The following is an 18,492-nucleotide window of genomic DNA, read 5'->3' as shown; positions in this document are numbered from 1 at the left end:
CCGGCTGGCAGGACCCCGTCATGGGGAGCCCGGGGTTCACCCCCTGCCACGAGCGGTGTGCAGCGTGGGCCGGGGGGCTCGTCTGCCTACTGATGACTCGCTGGCTCGTTAAGGTCACTGTGAGACCCGGACCGGTGCCACGTGGGGGCTGCGGCTGGTTCCTGGCGCTGTGCGGGGCTCTCGGGGACACACGGCGTTTACACCTGCCGCAGGTTCTCCCCGGGCAAAGGCTGGACTGAGGCCGACGCGGCAGCCCGGGGGGACCCTTTGTCTGGATCGGAGGCTGCAGCAGGAAGGGGGGTCCCCGTAGCCGTCCTGGAGCCTGCCGAGCTGGGGCTGGGCGCCTGTCACAAGCCTCCAGGTCCCTGGGGTGTTGAACGGTGGGGGAGGAACTCGCAGGGGGCCCCCCGCGGGCACTGCCCATTCCCGGAGGTGGGGGGGGGCTGAGCCTGGTGCCTGGTTTGTTGCTGCCGTTTCCCACCCCCCCTGCTCCCAGCCCCCTCCCACCTTATTTGTCCCGTTGCCCTTTCACCCGCGTACCGGCTGCTATTTCCGGGGCTGGCTCTGAGCCCAGGGCCAGCTGCCGGGTGGGCACCGGGCATGGCCAGGGGCACCATGGGGTGCGCCTCGGGCAGGGGGGTGTCCCGGGCCACACCCAACAGCGTCCCTGGCTCAGCTCCGTCTCCCTCCTCCTGCCCAAAGCCAGGGCACGGCACCGGGTGCTGGGGCAGGCCTGGCCCCTCCCCACTTCCTGGCTGGTGCCCCCTTCCCGTGGCCCAGCCTGGCAGGGGAGGGGTGGGCTCTGATTAGTCCCAGATTTGGGGACCCCCCTGCACCAGGGGTTGCTGAGTGTCTTGGTGAGTTTGTCGCCTTCCTTCGTGCGGGGAGGGAAGGGAAAAGGCCTGGCCCACTCAGCCCTTGTGCCCGTGCCTGGAGCACGCCTGGGCACGCTCACACACATGCAGACACACACACACCCTCCTGGCATCCCCCCCTGCCCCCCCCCCCGAGGCCGTGTCCCCCGGGGCCGTGCCCCACTCAGCCGCCCTCCCGGGCTGCAGCCTGGGCAGAGCCCTGCCGGGCGCAGGGAGGCCTGGGCCGGGGACTCTCCTCCAGGTGCCCTTGTGGCGGTGGAGGGAGGGGGCCGCGTGCTGGCGGCTGGCTCCAGGCCGCTGGCAGGGTGCTGGCTCAGTGGGGCTCTGGCCCGGGGGAAGGACACGGGGCCAGGGGGGTTGGCAGGGGCTGGGGCACCTTGAGGCCAGGGCGGCTCGTCCACTTCAGCCCAGCGCTGGAGCAGCTGAGCTCCCCTGCACACCAGCGAAGGGGCAGGCCCCTGGCTGCCCCCTGGCTGGGTGGACGTCCAGCCCGGCCCCAGCCTCCTGCCCCCCGTGACATCGTCCCCTCCAGTACCGGGGTTGGGGGGGCACAGGCAGGGCTGGTTTTGGGCCACGTGAGGTGCGTGCAGGGAGCATCATCAGACTCCCCATCCCAGGGCGGCTGGGGGCTGGGAACAAGGCAGAGCCAGTGGCCCTGTGTCAGGACAGCGGCTCCCCTTCGGCCAATGCGGGGGGTCACGGTGGGGGGCTGTCCGGGGCCAGGCAAAACGGCGAGATGGAGAGGCCCAGGTAGGTTTGGGCCCTGGGAGAAGCTGAAGGCAGAACAGCAAGGGGGACAGGGGGGCTGGTGAGGGCTGAAGGCCGGGGTGCAGCGGAGCAAACTGGACCCATAAGAGCCATGGGGGGGGGAGGGGATTGGGGAGGGAGGAGGCTCCCTGGTAAAGGGGCTCTCCCGGGCGAGAGGCTGGGGGCTCCTCGCTGGGCAGAGTGGGGTAACACTGGGGAGGCTCTGCTGGTACAAGGACAGGGCAGGAGTGCCAGGGAGTCCGGGTGCTGGTGTGTGAGATGTTGTGGGGGGGGGGGGGGGGGGAGTTGTGCGCCGGGATGTTGGGTGATTTTGCAGGAGAGAAAGAACCGATGTGTGGGACGGTCCGCGCAATGCCTGATAATAAACCATCCCCATGGAGGGTATTGGTGAGGCAAGACAGTGTGTGTGGAGTTATTGGGGACTCAGAAAGGGGAAACTGAGGCAGGCATGCCTGCCATGCTGCGGCCTGCTGCAGGATGGTGCCCTGGGCAGTGGCTGCCCTCTGACACCCACCCACCTAGGTCCCCACCTCCCCCCGTGCAGGGCAGGGAAGGGCAGCATGGCCAGGCCCAGTTGCGCCCCAGCCTGGCTTGGGTGCTGCCCTGGGGCTGGAGTAGCTGTCTCTGGTGAGAAGCCGCCATTCTCCGGGAAGAGCAGCCGGTGCTAGAGCCAGGAGGGGTCAGGACAGGCAGCCACGTGCTATAGCTGGCAGCTGCCTGGAGGGGTAGAGAAGGGGCATGGGGGGCTAGGCGGGGGGGCATCGTGGGCAGGGGTGGAGTGAGACACTTCTGTCCTTGGCCCTTTGCTAGCCAGGGCCTCAGGCAGGCTGCAGGCAGGCAGGGGCGCGGGTGAGAGGGGGAGGCGGGGGTGGCCCGCGGGGGCAGGGTCCGATTTCAGGATGCCATGTAGGGCCGCAGGGAGGCCGGATGCCAGGTGTCCTGTTACAGGCAGCGTGGAGCGGGGCAGGCAGGGGACGCAGAGCAGCGGGTTTGAAGGACGCAGGAAGCACCGTTCCTAGGGGCTCTGCCAAGGGCGGACGTGGCGCTGACGCCCGGAGTCTCGGCACCTTCTGAGCAGGTACCAGCGTCTGCGGCTCGGCTCCCCGGGCAGGGCAGGGCCTGGGGCTGGGGCTGGGGCTGGGGCTGCCCATCCAGGATGGGCCTTGCAGGGCCAAGGCTGCGCTTTGCCTCAGTTGGCCGCCAGCCAAGTCCCCAGCCTGTCCAGCTGACTGCCTCCCAGTGCCCTGGCTAGGGTGCCCGTAGGCTGGCCTGCAGCTGCTGGCCACCCTGGGCGTGTTTCGGGCCGTGCTGACCCCTGTGCTCCACATGTCTGTAGCGTGTTGCCCCCTGCCCTCCGTGTGTCCTTGGCATGTTGGGGATGCGCTGTCCCTTTGTGTGGTACATGCTCCTGCCGGGTTTGGGGTGCAGATGGTGGGTTTGGATGAACACTCCCCTTTGGACCATGGCTGGGCTTGGCTGTGGGGGTGGGGTGTCCTCAGCACATGTAGGGGTGCACTGTCCCTTTGTATAGGCCTTTGGGGGACCTGGGGCTACGGGGTCTGGGGTACCCTGCCCATTTGCAGCCTGTGTTCCCTGGTGTTTGGGGTACACCATCCCTGTGTCGGGGTGTCACGGGGTCCCTGGGCGATGCTCTGGAGCTGCTCCCCATGAAGCCAGGCAGGACTCTGGGGAAGTCTCCTCTCTGGGAGCAGCCTGTCTGCAGGACACACAGCTCCCCCAGCTCCACCTTCCTGGGTCTGACCTCGGAGCATTCAGCATCCTCTGCCCCTCCGTGCGCTTCCCTCAGTGAGTCCGCCCAGGCGGGGTCTTGGGGAAGCCAGAGGGTCCTGCCCCCCTCTGAACTTCACTCCTTGTCCCTAGCCAGCCCCAAACTGAAACTCTCTCCAGCCCCCCCTCCTCTGGGCTTTGTCCCTTTCCCGGGCCAGGAGGGCACCTGATCCCTTTGTTCTCCAACCCTTTAGCTCTCACCTTGAGGGGGGAAGGCCCAGGCCATCAGTGGCCAGGAAACAAGGTGTCAGCCATTCTCTGTGTCCAGACCCCTGCACACACCTGCCCTGTAGGTCTCTGCAACCATCATACACCCTTACCCCACCACCTAGATACTTAAGAACTGCCTAGGGGAAACTGAGGCACCCCCACACTATTCAGAGGAAACATTAAGAACAGTCCCGCTTCATCACATGGGGGTCTCTTAACACGCTGGGTTTGGGGACACGCTCGAGGTGCTGGCTCTGCAGGGGGTGCACTGGCCCTTGCTAGCTGGGCCTTGCCTTGTTGGGGTCCCTTCACCTCTTGTGCTTTGAGTGCAAAAACGCTGTTCCTCTCCTTGACCTTACCTAGCATTTAGCACTCGCTAATGTGGGTTAGCTCGTCCCAGATCCTGGCTGCATGCGTCAGCCCAGGGGGTGTCTGTATCCGTCCGTGTGTCTGTCTGCAGCCGGGTGTGCCAGCCCACAGGGGAGTTGGTGCCCGCGGCTGGCCGTGTCTGTCTGTGCCTCTCCCTGCTGCTCCGAGGAAGCTGGGTAGCTCTGACCCTTCCCTCACTTGGCCCATTCCCAGCTGCATGTGATGGAAACAAACCCTGGGAGCCGTGGCCAAGCTGCCCGTCGGCGTGACGGCACCACTGGCCCCCAGCCCAGGGAATGTCACAGCTGCCGCAGGACGGCGTGCGATTGGCTGGCAGGGCCTAGTGGGGGGTGGGGGGGCCACACGGGTACTGTGGGGAGCCGTGTGAGGGCAGCAGGACCTAGAGTGAGGTGTGTCAGCGGCCTGCACTCCGTGCTATGCCCCAGCCTTCAAACAGTGTGTAGGAGGGACCCCTTCCCTGCGCCAGCCCCACAAGGGGTCCCACAGCCTCGCCGCCCCCGAGGCCGAGCCGCTGGGTTCCAGCCCCCCGACTTCACCCCGTGAGCTCTGCCCAGAGAGTCCTGCTGAGCCAGACGCTGGGTCAGAGCCCGTGACTCTGCAAGGCCCCGGCACCTCAGCCGGTGTCTGCAGCGCGTCCAGGCAGCCGGGTTTGGGACTCATCTGGACACCGCGTCCGGAAGTCCTGAGGTCAGCAGCTGTGGAGGAAATGAAGGGGACGACAGAGATCAGCCTGGCCAGTGCCAGGCCCCCTTGAGCCAGGTGCTGCAGGAACCAGCGGGGGCTTCTTTTTCTCTGCCCCCTCCCTTTGTCTTGCCCTCAGGCGTCCCGGATTCACAGGGTCGGGGTTACAGCTCCAGCTCTGGCCCAGTCTCTAGGAGGGGCCCATCCGTGGGCCAGACCCCCGAGGGGTCTTACACTTCCTCCAGGGTCAGCCACGCGGCCTCACCGCCTCCGGAGACGGGGCCTCTGGGCCTGCAGCCGCCCACTGCACGCCATGAGCTCCGGCTGAGCCAAACCCTGAGGGAGGCTTGGCCAGGCTGCCGGGCCTAACGCACCTCGCCCAGCATCTGCCGTGACGCCCGCCCAGCGCGGGCCGAGCAGCCGGGTTGCCAGCTGGGCACCGCGCGGGACAGAACGCCGGGTACAGCCTCGTCGGCTCTGCCCGCCCAGCTCCGGGTGGCGCTCCCTGTCTGATCTCCATGGGCAGACTCCAGGCCAGCACCCCGACTCCTCCCAGCAGCTGGCTCTGACCCCCACCTCCCAGCCCTTTGGTCTCAGATGGGATGGTTGTCCGCGGGTTGCGGGGGGCATCCACATCCCTCTGGGCCCTTGGGCGCTGGGGGTCTCTGTCACAGTGATTGGCTCTGCCATTGCCTCCTCACATGCTTCATTGAGCTGGGGACTAAGGCCCAGACAGCCGGGTGACGGCCACACCTGTGTCTCTTTGCCCGCCCTGAGAGCCACCAGCCCTTCCCTCCCCCCCCGGGGAACAATGCAGCACATGGTGGAAACTGAGCCAGGAGACTCATAACTATAGTACAGAATGGTCTCCCTGTGTCACCGCAGGGCAGAGACACCGGCTCGTGAGCTCAGTTCCCAGCCCAGCTGCCAAGCCAGGTGTGACGATGTGACGCAGCAGGGAGGGGGGAGTGTTGACCTGGGAATGTGCCCTGGGGATGGGAGACCTGAGAGCCTGTCACCTGAGCCGGGAGGGGGAGGGGGAGGTGACACCTCTGCCCGGGAATGTGAACAGAGGTTGCAGGAGGGAGCCTGCTGGGGGGGGTTAGTTTCAGTTTGGGGCTGGGTGGAGGAACACAGGGAACCCCAGGGCTGGGGTCTAAGTTCCCTGCTCCCCCAGAAGGATTTGACTGAAGGGTCCTGGTTGTCCCCACAAGCTCTGTTTTGGACTGTGGTCCTGTTGTCCAATAAACCTTCCGTTTTACTGGCTGGCTGAGAGTCTCAGTGAATCCCAGGAAGAGGGGTGCAGGGCCTGGACTCCCCCACACTCCGTGACACCGGGCCATGTGCAGCCCGCAGGCAGCTGCCCAGTGACAAGGGTCAGTTCAGTCCTTGGGCTTCCCGCTGTCTCTGCAGGGTCTTTTCTGGCAGCGGTTTTCAAACTACCGGTCGGGACCCAATTCTGGGTCGTGGAGTGGAAGGCCCTGGGTCGCGGCGGCTCTGGTCAGCACGGCCGACCGGGCCGTTAAAAGTCCCATCGGCAGTGCTGCCCGGCTAAGGCAGGCTAGTCCCTACCTGGCCCGGAAGTGGCCAGCAGCAGGTCTGGCTCCTAGGCGAGGGGGCCACGGGGCTCTGCACTGCCCCCATCCCAAGCACCGACTCCACACTCCCATTGGTCGGTTCTCGGCCAATGGGAACTGGGGGGGCGTGGTGCCTGCGGGCAAGAGCCATGCTGAACTGCTTGAGTGCCTCTGCCGAGGAGCCGGACCTGCTGCTGGCTGCTTCTGGGGTGCAGCGCGGTCCGCAGCGCCAGGACAGGCGGGAAGCCTGCCTTAGCACCCCCGCTGCACCGCTGAGAGGGAGCTGCCCGAGGTAAGCCTGCGCCCCAAGCCCCTGTCCCAGCCCTGAGCCCCCCCAAACCCGGCGCCTCCTCCTGCACCCGAATGGCCCATTCGTAGTGCCCCCGAGAAAACACAGCATGGCTCCTGTTTGCCCCACTTGAACCCTTCGAATCTCCACCCGCTGGGTACCAGTACCAGGGCCACGGGGCAGCGTCAGCCGACTGGGTCATCTGAAGGGTACAGGCAGTTCCCACGGCAGGGGGATGGCCCCCACGGGGGTGGGGGGCAGGGCTGAGACCAGGGGCTGGGGGGTGGCCCCCTGGAGGGAGGAAGGCAGGGCCTAGAGTTGGGGCTGAGGACCAGTCCCCTGTGGGGCAATGGGGCCTGGGGTGGAGGAGCAGTGGGGCTGAGAGTTGGGGACTGGTCCCATGTAGGGGGTTGGGGCTGGGGAAATGGCCCCATGGGGGGCAGCAGGGCCTAGAGCTGGGGGTCAGTCCCCTGTGGGCGCAATGGGCCCTGGGGGTGGGGGGGCGGTGGGGCTGAGAGCTGGGGCTGAGGGCCGCCCCCTGAGGGAGGGGTGCCTGGGAGTGATTCCCTGTGGGAGGACAGCAGGGCCTACAACCTGGGCTGGGGGGAGTCTCCTGTGGGGGCAGTGGGGCTGGGGTTCCCCTCTCTAGGAAGTCCTCTGTGGGGGAAGCCCCTGGAGGGCTCCAGTTCATGCCAAGGCTGGGGCTCAGGAGTCCACTGTGGGGGAGGCAGGGGTTGGGGCTGGGGAAGGGGGTGCTCTCTGGGTCTGGAGGGTTCCCCTGTGGGAGAGGCAGGGCCTACAGTTGGGGCTGGGGTAGGAGGTGGGGCTGGGACAGGGGGTGCCCCCTCTGGGGCGGGAGTGGGGCAGGGGCAGGGGGTGCCCTCTGTGGGGCGGGAGTGGGGCAGGGGGTGCCCCCTCTGGGGCGGGAGTGGGGCAGGGGGTGCCCTCTGTGGGGCGGGGCACTGTCTGGGCTCTGCCGGAGCCGGCGGTGGGGCCGGGGCTGGGGGTTCTCTGGCAGTTGGGGCGGGGGGGCGGAATCGATCCCCAGGACGTCCGGCGCCAGGGTCAGGAGGCCGGCGCCCTGGGGCTGCCCCGCGCGGCCTGGGCCCCCCGTGTTGGGTGCTGCCCAAAGGCAGCCGGAGAAGCTCACGCTCCATCTCCACCCGTCCCTGTCGCTCTCGGGGGTCAGGGCCGGAGCCGTCGCTGCCGGGGGGCAGGGGTTCCTCGGGGCATCGGGCCCCGGGAGCAAGCTGGTCCCTGGCGGGTTGCGGCACCGGGAGCCGAAGAGAGCGGGGCCAGGCCTCCTGGGCTCTGTTTCCAGCCCCCCGGGAGAGCCGGGGCTTGTTCCTGCGTGTGCAGGGTCCGGAGGGGCCCCGCAACCGCCCCGTGGCCCAGTCTCGGGGTCCCCTTCCCTCCGCGCCCTCCAGGGCTGCCTCTGTCTGCCCCGGCCCGGGCCCTGGGCTGGGGTCGGGCGCTCCCCGTGGGGCGGGGAGGTCCTGTTTCCCGGGCAGGGGTGGCTGTTGGGTCCTGCTCAGGGGGAAGACGGGGGCAGCGCTGCTTTGTGGGCCGCGTGCAGGGGTGTCAGGAGGAGCCGATGCCGGGGAGAAGGGGGGGGCGAGTGCCCGTGCTCAGCGGGGACCCCAATGCCTGCTCTCTGCCCCTCCCCCGGCAGGCAGCGCAGGGCCCCCAAGATGGCGGAAGCGCACCAGGCCGTGGCCTTCCAGTTCACGGTGACCCCCGAGGGCGTCGACGTCCGGCTCAGCCGGGAGGCCCTCAAGCAGATCTACCTGTCTGGGGTCGCCGCCTGGAAGAAACGCTTTGCCCGCATCAGGGTGAGCTGGGCCCCAGAGGGTGGTGGTGCCGGGGGGCAATGGGGGAGGGTGCCAAGGGGCACTGGGGGGGTGCCAAGGGGCACTGGGAGGGGCTAGGGGGAGTGCCGGGGGGGTGCAGTGTGCGTGTGTGGCTGCACTGTTGGGATGGCCGTGCCCAAGGGGTCTGGGGGATGCAGTGCCGGGGGGCAGGTCTGGGAGGGCACTGGGGCGGGGGGCGGTGCTCGAGTGTTGGTGCAGAGGTGGTACTGGGAGCTGTCAGACTGGGGGGTTTGGTGCCTGAGGGTGGCGCTGGGGGCCCCGGGGTGTGTGGCAGCAGAGGGTGGGGGGGCAGGGGGGTGCAGTGCTGGGGTGGTTACAGGGGGCACTGGGAGGGGAGTGTGATGCTGGGGGGTTTTGGAGGGGCCCCGGGGTGTGTGGCAGCAGAGGGTGGGGGGGCAGGGGGGTGCAGTGCTGGGGTGGTTACAGGGGGCACTGGGAGGGGAGTGTGATGCTGGGGGGTTTTGGAGGGGCCCCGGGGTGTGTGGCAGCAGAGGGTGGGAGGGCTGGGGGTGCAGTGCTGGGGTGGTTACAGGGGGCACTGGGAGGGGAGTGTGATGCTGGGGGGTTTTGGAGGGGCCCCGGGGTGTGTGGCCCCAGAGGGTGGGGGGGCTGGGGGGTGCAGTGCTGGGGTGGTTACAGGGTGTGCTGACGGGAGGCCCTGAGGGGTTGTGTTGCTAGTGGGGGGGTGCCACGGGGTGGGGGTGGGTGGTGCCATGGCAAAGGGTGGGGCCAGGAGGCACTTGGGGGTGCAGTGCTAGGGGGTCATGGGGGGCACTGGGAGAGGAGTGCGGGGCCAGGGGGGCCCCGGGTTGGGGTTTGCAGTGCCGAAGGTTGGGGCTGGTGGGCACTGGGGGTCTGGGGCGGGGACACTGCCGGGTGTGGGGCCAGCGCCGGCGGACAGGGCGGGAGCGGGGAGGCATGCCGGGGGTCAGGGGGATGTGCCGGGCGGGCAGCGCCCTGGTGCCCCTGCCCCGCGTGGCCCTGACTCGCACTCTCCCCCCAGAACAGCGTCCTGACCGGCGTGTACCCCGCCACCCCCTCCAGCTGGCTGGTGGTTGTCATGGCGACGGTGAGCTCCATGTACTGCCGCATTGACCTCTCCATGGGCCTGGTCTGCCACATCAGGCGCTACCTGCCCGGCTGGTGAGTGTCAGCCCCTCCGCCCGCCTGGGCGCCCATCACCGCAGCCTCCGGGCCTCCCAGTCTTTCCGGTCTGTCACTCCCTGGGGCAGCTGGGGCCCAGAGGCGAAGTGGCTGGCCCAGGTCACACAGGGAGTCTGTGCCAGAGCAGGGACTTGAACCCAGGGCTCCCCACTTCCAGGCCACACTGGAGCCACTGGACCACACCTCCCTTGAAGTCCACTGGGACCCCCCTGCCTTTCCCCTGGTTTCCCACTGGTGCTGCTGCTCCCTTCCCAGCAGCCCCCAGTGATTCCCGGAGCCCCTGGTGCCCCCATGCTGCTCCGCGGCGCCTGGGGGAGGCGCCTGCGGGGTGGGGAAGGCTGCCCCGGCACTGAGCTTCCTCTTCTCGTTCATGGCAGCCGCTACCTGAGCTTCCAACACCGGACCTTGCTGAGTGCCGCGCTCTTCTCCACGGGGGTCTGGCTCTCGGGGATCCTGCTATGCCGGCAGTCTCTCAAGCTGCTGCTCTCCTACCACGGCTGGATGTTCGAGCCCCATGGCAAGATGAGCCGGAGCACCAGGGTCTGGGTGGTGAGTGTGCCAGGGCAGCCCATTGCTGGGCATGCGTGCGACAGGGAGGTCAGCGTGGCGCAGAGGTGGAAGTAAGCCGGTCCGGTCTGGCATGCCGGCCCGGCCCGGCTTCCCCAGGCTGGCGATTTAAAGGGCCTGGGGTGCCTTGCAGGGGCTGGAGCCCCGGGTATTTAAAGGCCCCGCCTCTTCCGGTTGAGGCCATGCCCCCTGCTCAGGACTCTGGCGTACCAGTAAGTCCTTTAAGTTCCTTTCACCCCTGGCGTGGTGGGAGGGTGGTTCATGGCTGTGGAGCGGGGTACAAGGCTCTGTGTGTGTGTGTTGGGGTGGTATGGTTAATAATGCACCAGGCAGAGTGTGGGGGCTCAGTCCCCTTCTCCTTCACTCCAGCCTCTTCCTTTGCTTTTCAGGCTCTAGTGAAGGTGATGTCTGGCCGCAAGCCCATGCTCTACAGCTTCCAGACCTCTCTGCCCAAGCTGCCAGTTCCCAGCGTGGAGGCCACAATCCACAGGGTAAGAGGGGGCACGATCTTACTTAGTGACTCGTCTCACCACCGTCCTGTGACAGTGAGTGGACTCAAATGGACTCATGATTAAGGTTAAGATTTTGACATGGGTATTTTGAGTAAAAGTCACAGACAGGTCATGGGCAATAAACAATAAATCATGGAAGCCCGAGCCCCACTGCCCGGGGCAGAAGCAGCAGCCCATGCCCCACCGCCTGGGACAGAAGCCGCAGCCTCAGTCCCGCCGCCCGGAGCTGACCATTTGCCTTTCCTTGTATCTGTTATATCTCAGTGTTCCCAACTGCCCCTTGCCGTTCTCTTGTGGTACAGCCAGTCCCACACCTGCCTTTTCTAAGAGCAGCACCTGCTGGCACTGGATGGCAGATGATGGCCACTTCCCCAGCGAAATGGAATGCTAATCTGTATTCTATCGTTCAGCCCCTTAGTGGCACTGTGTGTAAAGCACCCTATTGAAATGACCTCTGCCGTACCTGGCAGCTTATTAAAGGATCTTATGCTGAACACATCTGGTGCATATAAGCCATAGAATCATAGAATCCTAGAATATCAGGGTTGGAAGGGACCTCAGGAGGTCATCTAGTCCAACCCCCTGCTCAAAGCAGGACCAATCCCCAATTAAATCATCCCAGCCAGGGCTTTGTCAAGCCTGACCTTAAAAACTTCTAAGGAAGGAGATTCCACCACCTCCGTAGGTAACGCATTCCAGTGTTTCACCACCCTCCTGGTGAAAAAGTTTTTCCTAATATCCAACCTAAACCTCCCCCACTGCAACTTGAGACCATTACTCCTTGTCCTGTCCTCTTCTACCACTGAGAATAGTCTAGAACCATCCTCTCTGGAACCACCTCTCAGGGAGTTGAAAGCAGTTATCAAATCCCCCCTCATTCTTCTCTTCTGCAGACTAAACAATCCCAGCTCCCTCAGCCTCTCCTCATAAGTCATGTGTTCCAGACCCCTAATCATTTTTGTTGCCCTTCGCTGGACTCTCTCCAATTTATCCACATCCTTCTTGTAGTGTGGGGCCCAAAACTGGACACAGTACTCCAGATGAGGCCTCACCAATGTCGAATAGAGGGGGACAATCACGTCCCTTGATCTGCTCGCTATGCCCCTACTTATACATCCCAAAATGCCATTGGCCTTCTTGGCAACAAGGGCACACTGCTGACTCATATCCAGCTTCTCGTCCACTGTCACCCCTAGGTCCTTTTCCGCAGAACTGCTGCCGAGCCATTCGGTCCCTAGTCTGTAGCTGTGCATTGGGTTCTTCCGTCCTAAGTGCAGGACCCTGCACTTATCCTTATTGAACCTCATCAGATTTCTTTTGGCCCAATCCTCCAATTTGTCTAGGTCCTTCTGTATCCTATCCCTCCCCTCCAGCGTATCTACCACTCCTCCCAGTTTAGTATCATCCGCAAATTTGCTGAGGGTGCAATCCACGCCATCCTCCAGATCATTTATGAAGATATTGAACAAAACCGGCCCCAGGACCCAGTCTATAGCTGGTACAGAAGTACATGACATGGTGTCAGGAGTAAACTAAGAACAGAAACAGAAGGAATCAAGCAACAAAGGTTGCAGGATTGCATCAACATACCACCCTTCATTGCCCCAGAGAACTTCAGCTTTGACAAACCTTCCCAGTGGACAGAATGCAAACAGTAGTTTGCAAGACTTCAGACTGCAAACAAACTCACAAAGAAGGTTTTCTGAACTTGGGCCAGTTTACCACAGAAATAACATACACTCTGAATACATAGCTTTTGATCAAAGGACCACCGACCAACAGCCTTCTCAGCTGCAGTGTGGCACCAGGATGGACATAGTGAGAAAAGTGGAGGAACTCAATGGAATATTTGGTGATATTGGACTTCTGAAAGGAGATCCAGTACAAATCACCTTAAGACATGATGCTGAACCATACAGTGTACATACACCTTGAAGGATTCCTATCCCCGTATTTCATACAGTGGAAACTGAGTTAAAGAGAATAGAGCGGATGGGCATAATTGAGGAAATCTCTGAGCCAATAGCACGGTGTGCCCCAACGGCACCGGTTATAAAGAAACATGGAAAAATCCAAATCTGTGTGGATCTTAAAAGACTTTATGAGAAGAGGAAGGTAAGAGAAAAATAAATCCTCCCACCCCTGGCTGACTTCCTGCCCAAAGTGAAAGGAGCTACAGTATTCTGCAAGCTGGTTGCCTCCAGCAGATTCCTTTAGCCAAAGAAAGTGCTAAACTGACTGCATTTGTCACACCCTTTGGGAGATTTTGCTTTTGTAGATGACCTTTTGGGATCACCAGTGCACCTGAAATTTTCCAAAGACTGATGGCAGAACTGTTAATGAACCAAGTGGAGCTGCAGGTTTCATGGATGGTATTCTGATTGATGGATCTTTGAAAACTCTCAACACAGTCCTGGGCCTGATCAGTCAGTCTGGGCTGAAGCAAAACAAGGAAAAATGGTTTCCGCCTCACCCTCCAAATTGAGTGGATCAGTCCTAGCCCTGAGTAAGAGCAATTCAAGAATCGACAGCACCAAGTCACATACCAGAACTGAGACGTGTACTGGGGATAGTCAGTTACTTTGGTTGATACCCACAAGTCATTTACACCTGCACCGAACGAACTGTTAAAGTCCAACACACCATGGCTCTGGGGCCAAATCAACACATTGCCTTAAAAAGGCAAAGGAAATTATCTCAGCAGCTCCAGTTCTCGAGTTCTGTGATCTGAGCAAACCCACAATGGGGCCAGAGCGGATGCAAGCAGCTGCAGCCTCCGTGGTGTCGTGTTGCAACAACTGGGCTCAGAGTGGAAGCCAGCTGCACTTGGCTCTGGTACACTCACCGAAGCAGACAGTCGATCTGCACAGATTGGCACGGAGGGCCTGGTAGGCGTGTGGGCTTGTGAGCACTTTTACAGATCCTTGTGCGCCCTGGATTTGTTTACACTGATTGATAACAGACCCTAAACTGCTTGTAAACCTGATCAGGGAAAAGACCTGGGTCAAGCACCCCCTGAGATGCCAGTGTCTATTGCTAAGGTTAATGCGATCCCAATTGCTGGATATGTTCCTGGGAACAATCTGGAAGTAGCGGACACTCCGTCATGGAGCCCGGCATCGCACCCAACTACCCGTGAGCTCGAAGGTGACGTAAAGGCGTATGAGGATGCTGTGGACACACACAGACCAGTGTCAGGAAGGAGACTACTTCAGCTACAAAAACAACCCTGATAGACACACAACTTCAGGACGTTCTAAGTTACACTGGGGCGGCTGCCCGAGTATCTAAAGGGCGTTAAGGAAGTGATGAGAGGCTACTTTGAAGTGTGGGAACAAGTAAGTGACTCAAATGGACTCATGATTAAGGTTAAGATTTTGTCACGGGTATTTTGAGTAAAAGTCACAGACAGGTCGTGGGCAATAAACAATAAATCATGGAAGCCTGAGCCCCACTGCCCGGGGCTGAAGCTGCAGAGGTCACCCAAAACCCGGAATCCGTGACCTGCGTGACCAACTCATAGCCTTGCTCATGGTTAAAGGCAATTGCGTTGTAATTCCAAAGGAAATGAGAGGAGAAACCCTAAACCTTATCTGTGAAGGGCATCACGGATTAACTAAATGCTGTGAATGGGCCAAACAGTCAGCGTGGTGGCTGGGCATCAGCGAGGACATAAAGTATCTGCATGTGAACCTTGCAGAACTAACAGACCATCACAACACAAAGAAAATGAATAACAACAACCCTACCAGACAAACCTGGGAAGAACAAGCTGCAGATTTATGGGACATCATGACCTCATCTTCTTAGACTATTTTTCCAGGTGTACATGTAACAGCGACAGACCCCAGTCGTCGACGGGCAGGATTGAACCTGGGACCTTGGGAGCTCAGGGCATGAGCCTCTGCTGCATGAGCTAAAAGCCGTATGGCTGCGCTCGCTCGCTCTCTCTCTCTCTCTCTCTCGCTCTCTCTCCCTCTCTCTCTCTCTCGTCGTCTCAGTGCCACTAGATGGGACAGAGCACCACACCCAGGAGGTGTGTGGGTTACAGTTGGCAATAACGAACTTGAAAGACATGACATCAACGTCACGTAGTGTTATAGAGAAAGTGATGTGCACTTTTGCTCACTTTGGCATTCCAGAACAAACAGCGACAGACAATGGACCACAATTCATTGCAGCAGAATTTAAGTCCTTTTGAACAAAATATGATTGTGATCATATTACTGGCAGCCCACATTACCCACAAGCGAATGGAAAGGCAGAGAGAGCTGTCCAGCTGTTGTAACGAAAAAGAATTCAGAGCCCAGATCGTACGGGATTGCGACCGACAGTGGAGAGTTCAACAGAAACCACTGACATCTGCAATTCGATCCTCAGAACAATGAACAGAACAAGAAGAGGACGACTCCACAACGCCAAGCTGACCAAAGCCCATCCTTGTAACTAATGGACAGCCTGACGACCAAGTTGTTACACATTCAGGTCATGCAATTAGCAAACCAGGACGATTCAGACACAGACTGATCCATACTGAACTTGAAAGCGACAGATTGTCCATGGCAGGAATGGAGCATTTAAAGAGGGCGATGTGATAAAAGGCGAAACTGTCTGAGCCGGTTCAGCCGCCAGGTGGTGCAGTCAGACCGGAGAGTTCTGGGCACCGGGGATGGAGGCTGTGCCCAGCCGGACGCTGACCCGAATGTTACGATTCTGATACCTTCTGCCCGTCAGAGTTGGCAGCAACAAGGGCCGGGTTCAATATCTAGGGGATCCATTCCAATAACACAATGCAAAACTGGCTCGAACCCCCCTCCTCCAGTGACCTGGGACAAATATATACCACCCCCGCTGGGCACCTCCAAGAGGCAATACTTCCCCTCTCGCAAGCACAGAGTCTGAGTGTAGCAAAAAGCCTTTTAATAAAAGAGAGAAACAATGTGGCATTATGTTGGGGAAACACCACCAACAGGATTCATAACACAAACCATGAGCAAAAAACCCACCCCAAGCAAATTGGGGCATGCCCCTTTCCCTTTGGTTCTTGAGTCCAGCAACCCAAAATCACCCAAAGTCCCAAAAGTCCAATGACCCAGAAGTCTCTGTCCCTGGCCAGAGCAGCCCCAGAGTTCGAAAGTTTATCTGCAGAGTTTTACCTCCCAACCTGGGTGGAGATTGGGGGGGGGGGGGTTAAGGGGCACCTTACGTGGTCCAAAGCTGATGGCCCCACCTCTCCATGGGGCCCCGCTCTGCCATGAGCTGCTCCAGGCATCCGACAAACTGTTCTGCTCCACCAGCCACTCTGCTCATCGTCCCGCAAACTGCAGTGCTCTGCTCTGCCAGCTGTCCCACAAACTGCTCTGCTCCACATGCTTTGCTCACTGTCACGGAGTGTGGGGGAGTCCAGGCCCTGCACCCCTCTTCCTGGGATTCACTGAGACTCTCAGCCAGCCAGTAAAACAGAAGGTTTATTGGACAACAGGAACACAGTCCAAAATGGAGCTTGTGGGTACAACCAGGACCCCTCAGTCAAGACCTTCTGGGGGAGCAGGGAGCTTAGACCCCAGCCCTGGGGTTCCCTGTGTTCCTCCACCCAGCCCCAAACTGAAAACTAAACCCACCCAGCAGGTTCCCTCCTGCAGCCTGTCTTCACATTCCTGGGCAGAGGTGTTACCTCCCCCTCCCCCTCCTGGCTCAGGTGACAGGCTCTCAGGTCTCCCATTGACACTCCCCTGCCACATTCCCAGGTCAACACTCCCCCCTCCCTGCTGCGTCACATCATCACACTCACCATCCCACAAACTGCTCCGCCATATATCTTCAGGCTCCCCCACTACTTAACACAACACTCAGCAATTTCAGCTGTTAGTAAGTTTAGCTCTTTTGTGATTTCAGCTTGTAGGAGGAGAGCCCCAGGGCTGGTGCACCATTGGCCCAAAGTGAATTCAGCTCAGCAGCCTGTAACTAGACTCCTAATGGAATCAAAAGTATCTCTGATATTCCACCGTGGAGAGAGGAGAAAGTGCAATTAGCATGTAAGGCCCTCACGGGGGAGGGGGGGCTATACCACCAAATATTAATACCTGTCCCCAGCCTTTCTTCATTCACTGGGTTTTGGAACCCATGACCCTTGCCTAGCGAGTGCCACTTAGTTGATGGTGAGTCCCTCCATCATAACAAAAGGCCAAGTACAGTTCCACTGTCCTTGAGTCACATAATCAGGATAATAACAGTTTATTCCTGCCCCAATAAAGAGAAACTGGGGCTCCTACAGCAGCCAAAGTGACCATCTAGGCGGGGTGGGTGCCTATGCAAGTGAGATCGGCCCCTGAAGTTCTTTTCCACAACCCGCCACGACTCGCCACCAGATGTCAGAGTGGAGCTCATCCTGGCTGTGCTCACACGACTCTTCTGTCAAACGATTACAACTGAACAGGGACTTGATGCGGCTCAGAAACTTCCCTCTGCAGAAGAAAAATGCTGCTTGTAGCCGCCGTAACTGAAACGAAACAAGCCCAGACACAGCTCCCTGACCTCATCACATCTCTTTTTAACTCTTCCGTTAGCCGGTTAGCGGTTCACGTTTAACACAGCACTGTCCAGAACTTGCTTTTCTCCCTTCCACTCTGCCCGATTGCGCGCGTCCGGGTCCACACGAGGCTTGACTGGCCAGTTCGTAACTCTGAGACGCGACTGTGTTATTTACACAAACCTCGGCCACACCTGGCCAAGCATCAAAGGGCATTACGGGGTGTGTAAGGTGGCTCTGCGGTCAGTCTCTAGCTGGTACCGGGGCATGGCACCCGCAGGATCTCTGGCTCGTGGGCTCCCCACTGCCAGGGCCTGTTAGAAGAGCTCTGTCCTGGGAAGGAAACGGGCATGGAGCGGGGCTCCAGTAACGGGGCCAGTCCTGCCTGCGGGCGCAGTGAAGCAGCGGGTGGAGTCGCTCTGACCCTGACGCTGCAGAAGAGCCTGGATGGACTGAAGTGTCTGCACCCAGTGCTGGGAGCAGGGAGACGGGCCAGGAGGGCGAGGAGGCCAGGCGAGGGCCAGCGTAAGGGGCGCTGGGAGGCTGTGGCTCGTAGCCGGGCTGGCAGGCTGGGGCGGGGGGCAGCAAAGGAGTGAGAGCTCCAGGGAGCTGCAGTTGGACAGCGCAGGATCCTTAGTGCTAGGGCACGGGGAAAGCAGCACAGGACAGACACGCCTGGGGCCATCCGCTGCAGGAGCAGAGTGAGCCAGACCCCCTGGCCTGGCCGTGGGAACCCCTGGATGTCACTCTTGGCTGGGTGGCTGTCTGTAGGGGAACAAATGCAGTCCAGTGGGCACCCTCAGGAGCTCTGCCCTGCAGCGTGGGCACACGGGGGGCAGCGTGGAAACCCCAGTAGGGTTCAGCAAGGCAGACTCCGGAGGGGCTGGCTGGGGGCGTGGGAATGGGAGAAGCCAAACTGGCCTGGAATGAGGTGGGGACATGGCAGCTGAGTGGGGGAGGCCCAGGGAGGGAGCGGCTCTGTTGGGGGGGATTCCAGGGCGTGGAAAGGGGAGAAATGGGGGAATCAATGCAGGAAATGTGAAGCCTGGTTTCAAGAAGCGGGTCCTGGCAGGGAGCTGGGGGACTGTCTTCCAGGAGAAGGGCTTCGGGGTGGGGGTAAAGGGGGGCATTGCTTCCTGACGTGGGTGGAGCTGGCTGGGAACTGTCCCCAAGGAAAGGGCTGGGGCATTCAGAACTGCTGCTTGAACCGGGGCTGCTGAGGGGGCAGCTCAGACCCACAAGGCAGAAATCCTCTCTTTGCTCTGAAACGA

At 61.0% G+C, this 18,492-nt stretch overlaps 1 protein-coding gene across 4 annotated transcripts in view; it reads left to right on the top strand.

Annotated features, from left to right (window-relative positions):
- Window positions 1-2,585: 2,585 nt before the first annotated feature.
- The window catches only part of CPT1B (carnitine palmitoyltransferase 1B), a 35,303-nt gene continuing 19,396 nt past the window's right edge, over window positions 2,586-18,492 (top strand). Inside the window, exons 1-5 of one of the 4 annotated variants that reach the window (XM_075124621.1) lie at window positions 2,586-2,721; window positions 8,251-8,410; window positions 9,453-9,592; window positions 9,991-10,162; window positions 10,570-10,671. In XM_075124621.1, coding sequence (XP_074980722.1) covers window positions 8,270-8,410; window positions 9,453-9,592; window positions 9,991-10,162; window positions 10,570-10,671 — 555 coding nt within the window. In that variant the 5' untranslated portion in view covers window positions 2,586-2,721; window positions 8,251-8,269. Of the gene's footprint in view, window positions 2,722-8,247; window positions 8,411-9,452; window positions 9,593-9,990; window positions 10,163-10,569; window positions 10,672-18,492 lie in introns of those variants that run through there. The other 3 variants (XM_075124620.1, XM_048822498.2, XM_075124622.1) reach the window with 3 other exon arrangements.

Source organism: Caretta caretta, chromosome 1 (genome assembly GCF_965140235.1).
Source record: "Caretta caretta isolate rCarCar2 chromosome 1, rCarCar1.hap1, whole genome shotgun sequence".
Taxonomy (NCBI): domain Eukaryota; kingdom Metazoa; phylum Chordata; order Testudines; family Cheloniidae; genus Caretta; species Caretta caretta.
Note: the sequence above shows the minus strand (reverse complement) of the source record. Positions and strands in the feature narration are given on the sequence as shown.